Source organism: Geospiza fortis, unplaced genomic scaffold (assembly GCF_000277835.1).
Source record: "Geospiza fortis unplaced genomic scaffold, GeoFor_1.0 scaffold54, whole genome shotgun sequence".
In the NCBI taxonomy this organism is placed as follows: domain Eukaryota; kingdom Metazoa; phylum Chordata; class Aves; order Passeriformes; family Thraupidae; genus Geospiza; species Geospiza fortis.
The window spans coordinates 199,965-207,780 of record NW_005054301.1 but is presented as its reverse complement, the minus strand read 5'-3'; the positions used below and the strand labels follow the sequence as shown (position 1 = coordinate 207,780).

Sequence of the window (7,816 nt, the reverse complement as noted above, 5' to 3'; positions counted from 1 at the left end):
TCTAGGGGAAAGAGTTTCTTTCACGATCTTGTATTAAGGGGTTTTGTTTTGGTGCCTGCTTTACTCCATGCTTCCTGTTTCCCTTTTTTTTTGTGTTACATTTTTCCAGTGTCTATTCTTTAGAGGTTCTATTGTAGTTACTGCTATTTTGAGTTAGTTAATAAGGCATATTGATTTCAGTGCCATCTTTCTGCTGGACTGTCAGATTTAGAGACCAGATATCATAGCTACATGAAGGAATGGTTTAGGCTAATTGCTGATTCACTTGATGTTTTAATGGCAATCCCCTTTTGTTTAAGGAAGAAGCCATTGCTGATAGTTCATGGTGAGAGGAGAGAATCCAAAGCTGAACTAATTGCACAAGCACGGCCTTATGAGAATATTAGCTTTTGTCAGGTAATTAACATTTGTATCATCCTTTGGTTGAAGTTAAGCCGTATCTTACACTCAGAGTCTTGTTACTGATGGAAAGACTCCTTATATAGGAGGTTTTTTGTTACACTTTTGAGGGATATCCATACCAGGACCATAGAAGCATGGTAAAGTGGTCTTGGTCAGATGTGGTTATGGTAGGCTTCACCCACAAAAGTTGGTACAGAACAGCTGCTCACAGAAGAGCTGCTCACCTCCACTAACATGTTACATCCAAGTTCTTACAGTGGCTGAAAAGGAAGCATTAGTTTTGTGTAAAGCACTGAACTTAGTCCTAGTGTCACTACAATCTTAAATCTCATCAGAGAGTTATTGTTTCCCAAATATGTTTTACACAAGAAAATGCTGATATGAATAATCTCCGTAATAAATGTTAAAATTGCTGTGAGCATGCTTCCTGGCACATGCCATTTTATCTCTGATACTATGTTCATTGTTTTGCTGTCCCTAAGTGGTGAATCCATTGCCTTCATCCTGGGGAAGGAGGTGGCTATGGCAACTTGCCAGTGTTTCAGGATTTTGCCAGGTGAAGTGTATTAATGATCATGGGGACACTGTGCTCTTTGTTGGGAGGAGGATGATCTTGGAATTTTGTTCTCTTTGAAACAGTCTGGTAATCCTGAGTTTCCTGTTGAATGTGGACCCAGTACTGCAGGTGTGTCCTCACTGGTGTTCAACAGTGGGGAAGCATCCCCTCCCTTGACCTGCTGGCAGCACTCCTAATGCAGGCCAGGACCCTGTAGTCATCCTTCATGCAAGGGCACATTGCTGGCTTCTGTTCCATGTCCAACAGGAACCTTGAGTTATTTTCTGCTGACTATTTCTGAAAATGCTGCTAGTAAAAGAGGCACAAATTCTGGAACAGTTCCAGCATTACCATTTCAAATCTAGCTTGTGGAAAGTGCATTAGAATTATGGAGAAGGAAGATAATGTAATTTGTGATCTGTCCACTAGAGAGCAGTGAAATTAAACAAAATGAGAAGCAATTTTTAATGATCAACTTTTAATTTTGTAGGCTAAACTGGATATTGCTTTTGGAACTCACCATACGTAAGTAACACCATGAAGCAGAAAAGGTCTGCAGTAAAACTGGATTTCACAGAAATTGTTGAGTCTTAAAGCTTCCATAAACATCTTCTATTTAGAGATGACAGGATTGTTCTAGTTTAATGAGACAAATTAGCTATTTGAGTACATATGAGATGTGGAGGTTAAACAGTTGAAGTTGAACTGGTCTAAGACAGGGGTGTACTGCAGGTCCTGGCTCTTAACCATGCCTTAATACCAGAACTGTAATGCAAACTTGTTCAGTCATAGGCAGGACTGACATAACACTGATTTACTGATCATGTTTTTCAGTTCATATGGAGGATCTGAAAATTACTAGTGAATCTGGGGGTCTTATCAAGAAAAAAACTTGAATTTGATATAATAGAAGTGTCTCAAAGCAAATTTTGTAGATGGAAATCTACAGAAAAGAACAGATCTTATGTTTTAGCAAAGATCATTTGAGTTCAGTTTGGGTTGCAGATCTCATCCTTTAGGATCACATGGATATGCTGCCTTTACACAGCTAATGAAAACTTGGATATGAAAATCTGAGCAATTTTTTTACAGAAGATACAGATGTGTATGTTCAATCTCAGTTACTAGTTTTAAAATTCCTTTGTGCTATAGCTTAAGAGTTATGATAAATAGCTTTTTTGCCATCACAATGGTTAGCTGTATACATACCCACTTGTAAGGTAAAAGTCAGTTAAAGAGAAAGTAACTAGGTTATTTAATAAATTCAGTTGTAAGTAAAGGCTTTTCAGTGTTCCTTAGTTCTTTTTCTGACTGTCTGCAAAGAGATAAGTGTCTAAAGAGCTGTGCAAATATAGGAAGTGTTCTGCAAATATTCACTTTGTAGTGGGTAATTAGTTGCATGAAATGTTAAGCTGTACTCTGGAATAAAGTATATGAGGATAGTCTAATGACTGCCATGTGAGCTTGCAGTGCACATGGATTGAAGTCTTAAGTGCTTGCATGATGCAGAACATATATTTGAAAATAATTACCTTGGAGCCTTTTAATGAATTGCTAATTTATCTCCTACTCCCAGTGTACTTGAAATAAATGAAGAGTTATATATCTTTTTTTTAAAGGAAAATGATGTTGTTGCTGTATGAAGAAGGTCTTCGAGTTGTGATACATACATCCAATCTTATTGCTGATGATTGGCACCAGAAAACTCAGGGGTAAGCAACAATCCCTAGCAGGTGAATGCTTAAAACTTTCCATAGGTATTTGCTTCTGCTGGAGATGGGATATTAGGTGATCTAGTGTGTTTACATCCTTAACATAGAGCTATTCTAAAAAATTTTGAAAATTGGACTTAGAGTGCTGGTTGCTGTCTGGGTCTGAACTTTTCTTGCTTTCTCCTGTAAACAAAACTATCCTAGTAGGCTGATGGCTTAAAATCAATCTGACTGATATTAAATTTTATCATGCTGTGCTGTCTCTTTATGAAAAAACTTTGTAGCTATAAAGTACCATTTATATAGATTTGAAGCAGCTATTTAAAACTTGTTTTAATACTTAACACTTAAGAATAATGTGGATGTGCAAATGTTCTGCTTTTGTTGTGATTGTATCTAGAATATAGTCTGATAAATGTTGGGCATTATTGGCTCTGTAATACAGTAGATGACTAGTCTTCACCCAGTATCCTTTCTTGGGCAGGAATTTTTTTCCTGTCTTATTTTTTGGTAGAAGTCTTTAAACTTAATGACCAGCTTAGAACATAGTTTTGTTGAGAGCACAAAAAACAGTATGAAGTGGCATGTTCATATAAGGATCCTCAAACTTTTCAGTTTTTTGGCCATTTTTATGGGAGCATTTCTTTAGTTAGATGACCACAATAAATCAGGGTATAAAATTTCTTCAAACTAATGGAAAGCTGTTTTTCAGAGGTTACTGTCACTTTGACATCTATTTTGCTGCCATTAAATATGGCAGGGTTTTGAGAGTTTACTTGTCTGAGACGAGTTCTTTGAGTGGCAAAAATAGACACTGATTTTTTTTGCCTTTAAATCTTATGGGTGGCTTTAGTATCTTATGGCAGTTAGCTTTTCAGAAAGCTAAGAAGGCATGAAAATACCTACTGAGATACTTAACAAGTTCCCCTACTTGTCAAATATGAGAGAGTTTTCTTTTTCAGCTTTTGCATACTGCGGTGTTATGCAGGATCACAATATGGTGGCTCTGAATTTCAAAGGGTAGTATCAACACATTGTAAAGTTGATAATGCAGAATCTTTGGTTCCCATGGCTGCAGTAATGTGTGAGTGGAAAGAGATGCTAAATGTTTTCTCTGGTGGTCCCCATCCTATTTTACACTGATGGAGGTTCTTGAGAGACAGTGTATTATTGTGGGCTACTCTTCAAATATGTAAACCTTTCAGATGCTTTAATTGGTGGTTTTCTATGCAGTTGCACAAACCAGAAGTTTAGCAGAACATATTGCAGTGTTCTATTCCTGTAGAAAATGTTGATGAAAGAACTGATGGTTGCTAAGTCTGAGCCTGACCAGTTAGTACAGACATTTTTAGTTAGTATCACAGTGAATCTGTCAAGTATTTGTTTAGGACCTTCAGATGTGTTTTACTCATGTACTAAACCCACGTGTTATTAATGCATGGTGTGCTTGTTTATATGGCTGATTTTTTTTTTCTTTTTTTTTAAGAATATGGTTAAGCCCTTTATATCCAAGACTACCTAAGGGAGCATCTGGTGGTGAATCTGCAACTAATTTTAAATCTGACCTAATAAGTTACTTGGCAGCTTACAATTCTCCTGCACTCAAGGAATGGATAGATCTGATTCAAGAACATGATTTATCAGAAACAAGGTATATATAACCTTAAGTTTTTTGTAACTTGCACATGTGGGGTTTTTTTTCTAGAAATTAAATATCTGTGTTAGGATCTGTTAGACCTCATGCTTATTTTGTAAGGTAACCTTATGTCAAGCTTGAGTGTTCAAACAGGACTCTATGTGGTTTTAGAAAATTTCTCTTATGTAGATTATGTCAAATAGACCAACTTCTAGTTTTATAAGCATGCATTTTAAACGAAGAAAGAAAGGTACACCAGCAGCAACTTTATTGAAGGTAGCTATAAAGTAATTAGGACTTGGTTTCATTTAAGCCAGTTGGGCTCAAGTATTTACTCTAGTAATATTACCAGTGGAAAAAAACTGTGTTGTATAGAGTTTGTCATGTAAGGGAGATCATGTAAGCAAAGGTTACTGGAATGAGGATTTTATTCAGAACAGGCTTCTGTTGGTACGGCAGAGTTTAAGCAACATACATATCTGTATAATTTTGGATTACTTTTGGTGGGCAATGCTGTGCCTAACTGGTCTTGGAATAGTCTTCTCTAATATCACATTGCTGATATTACTTTAAAATAATTCAGGATGCTTAATTTACTTCTAATAAGTAGTTGCACTTAAATATGAGCATTTGCTTCAGAAAGTGTAAATCTCCCTGGCAACTTAATTGCTGTTTTAGAATCTGAACAAAAATTGTTGAAAAGAAAAGCTGAAAATGGTCACATACTGCAGTGGTAATAGAGACTGAAACCTTGTCTAGTTTATACATTAAGAAGTGCTTTTATTTTTACATGGTGTCTTAAAAGATTGGAGGGGGCAAAAAAAAGTGTGTACTTTCTAATCAGGTGAGCTAACAGCTGCTCTGTGATTGCATTGGTCATCAGCTTGAGTTTAAACAGATGAGTTGAGCCCTAGCTGATAGGAATTTATGCATGTGATAGGAAAGTCACTTGTTAGGATAAGGATTGCCATTTGATATGCTGTAGGGGCCAATCAGTCGTGAATAAAGTTAGCCATGAGATGTATGCAGTAGGGAACAGCTTCTTAAAGCTGCTTGCTTGTTGTGACTTTAGGCAGGTCTCTTCCCTGTTTTCAGGGCAAAGTGAAATAGGTTACTAAACCCATTATTAGGAAGTTTTGAAAAAGCTGTACTTTGCATCTGAACTATTTTAGGTGCCCAAATGAAAACTCATACTTGAATCTGCTGATTTGGATGTAGCACTAGACTGGTTTTACTCAAAATTATGTGCCCAGTTATGGGCCAAATGAACTATTTGTGTGTATTGCCAGCATTATCTATCTTCTGCATTTTTGCACACAGAAAAAGATCTAGCTCTTGTCTCTGCTGTAGAACAGCCTGGTGATGTATTGCAGACATGCAGGAGGCTGATAATAAATTATACAGCTGAAATTCTACTTTTCTTTGTATTATAAATCCCATGAGAGACATTAAATATTTCTGGTTGCACTTGAGTGTTCAATCTTGCTGATAAGTTTTACTTAAATATCTTGCTACTTTAAAACCAAAGCACTTGAGATTACAAAAATCTGGGTTTTTTTCTATTTTTAGAGTGTTTCTGCTTGGTTCTACCCCTGGACGTTATCAAGGCAGTGATAAAGAAAAATGGGGCCATCTTAGGCTCAGAAAGGTACCAAAACTGTAACCTTTATTGTTAATATCCTTTAAAATGTAAATAGAATTCTTCAGTTCCTTCTGGTTTTTCCAGCTGTCATAATCAGTCTTTTAATAATTGTTAAAGTTAGCAATAACATATATAGGCTTGGAACTTAGAACCTAATCTGTCTACTGATGAAAAATACAATAAAAATGCTTTTATGAGTACATTAGCAATAAAAAGAGACTAAAGAGAATCTCCATTGGATGCAGGGGGAGACATATTGACAAAGGATGAGGCAAAGGCTGAGGTGCTTGATGCCTTCTTTGCCTCTAACAGCAGGACCTGTTTTCCATGTGTCCAGCTCCCCAAGCTGGAAGACAGGGACAGAGAGTGGAATGAAATCCGCATAACCCAAGGGGAGCTGGTCAATGACCTGCTGCAACACTGAAATGGACGCAAGTCCATGGGACCAAATGGTATCCACTGAGGGAGCTGGCAAAAGTGCTCACTGAGCTGCTTTCAATCATTTATCAGCTGTTCTGGCTAACTGGTGAGATCCCAGTTAGTGACTGGATATGCAGGTCATTAGGCCCAATCAGCATGAGTATGAGGGCAGATCCTGCTTGGCTAACCTGATCTCCTACTGTGGCAGCCTAGTGGGTCAGGGAAAGGCTGTGGATGTTGTCTACCTGAACATTAGTGAAACCTTCATACAGAATTCTCCTGAGAAACTGGCTGCTCCTGGTCTGGATAGATGCACTCATTGTTGGGTAGAAAATTGGCTGGATGGCAGATCTCAGAGTGGTCAGTGGAGTTACATCCAGCTGGCAGACAGTCACAAGGAGTGTTCCCCAGGGCTCCTTATTGAGCCCACCAAGTTGGAGGGGAGTGTTGATCTGCTGGAGGCTAGGAAGGTTCTCCAGAGGGATCTGGACAGGCTGGATTGATGAGTGGAAACCAATTGTGTGCGATTCAACAAGACCATGTGCCAGGTTCTATATTTGAGTCACAGCAACCCCATGCAGTATGAGAGGCTGGGGCAGTGGCTGGAAAGCTGCCTGGTGGAAAAGGACCTGGGGGTGCTAGCAGACAACAGATGGACATGGGCCAGTGTGTAGCCAAGAAGGCCAGTGGCATCCTGGCCAGTGTCAGCAGTAGTGTGGCCAGCAGGGCTAGGGTAGGGATCATCCCCCTGTACTGAGCACTGGTGAGGCCACACCTCGAGTGCTGTGTTTTGGGCCTCTTATGATAAGAACAACACTGACGTGCTGGAGTGTGTCCAGAGAAGGGCAGCAGAGCTGGTGAAGGGTCTGGACCATGGTGCTGGTGAGAAGCAGCTCCATGGAGTTGGGAGTTGGAGGTGTTCAGCCTGGAGGAAAAGGGCTCAGGAAGACTGTACTGCTCTTTGCAGCTACTTGAAAGGAGGTTGTAGCTGAGTGGGGTTGGTTTCTTCTCCCCAGTAACAAGTGATAGGACAAGAGGAAATAGCCTCAAGTTGTGCCAGGGGAGATAAAGTTTGGATATTAAGAAAAATTCCTTCAAAGTCTGTCAAGTATTGGAACAGGCTGCCCAGGGAAGTGTTGTCATCATCCTTGAAGATACTTAACGGATGTGTAGATGTGGGATTTAGGGATATGGTTAGGGGTGAATGTGACAGTATTATTTTTATAGTTGAACTCTCTTGCCTTTAGAGGTCTTATGTTTATTTAGGTAAGCTGTATTGGTAAATATTCAAGATTGTGTATATCGAGTTTGCAGGGACCGTTCTTGTTTGGTTTGGACCCTTCTTTTTTTTCGTTTTTTTTGTTGTTGTTTTTCAGAATTTGATGAGGTATTTCATGTCATCTATTAAATGCTTCTCGTAATTGAAGAATTTTTAACCTGCACCTCCT

At 38.7% G+C, this 7,816-nt stretch overlaps 1 protein-coding gene across 1 annotated transcript in view; it reads left to right on the top strand.

Annotated features, from left to right (window-relative positions):
• Positions 1 to 7,816, top strand: part of TDP1 (tyrosyl-DNA phosphodiesterase 1) — a 37,212-nt gene that overhangs the window by 4,015 nt on the left and 25,381 nt on the right. Inside the window, exons 4-8 of the mRNA XM_031065269.1 lie at positions 300 to 396; positions 1,449 to 1,483; positions 2,578 to 2,670; positions 4,157 to 4,321; positions 5,876 to 5,954. Coding sequence (XP_030921129.1) covers positions 300 to 396; positions 1,449 to 1,483; positions 2,578 to 2,670; positions 4,157 to 4,321; positions 5,876 to 5,954 — 469 coding nt within the window. The remainder of the gene's footprint in view (positions 1 to 299; positions 397 to 1,448; positions 1,484 to 2,577; positions 2,671 to 4,156; positions 4,322 to 5,875; positions 5,955 to 7,816) is intronic.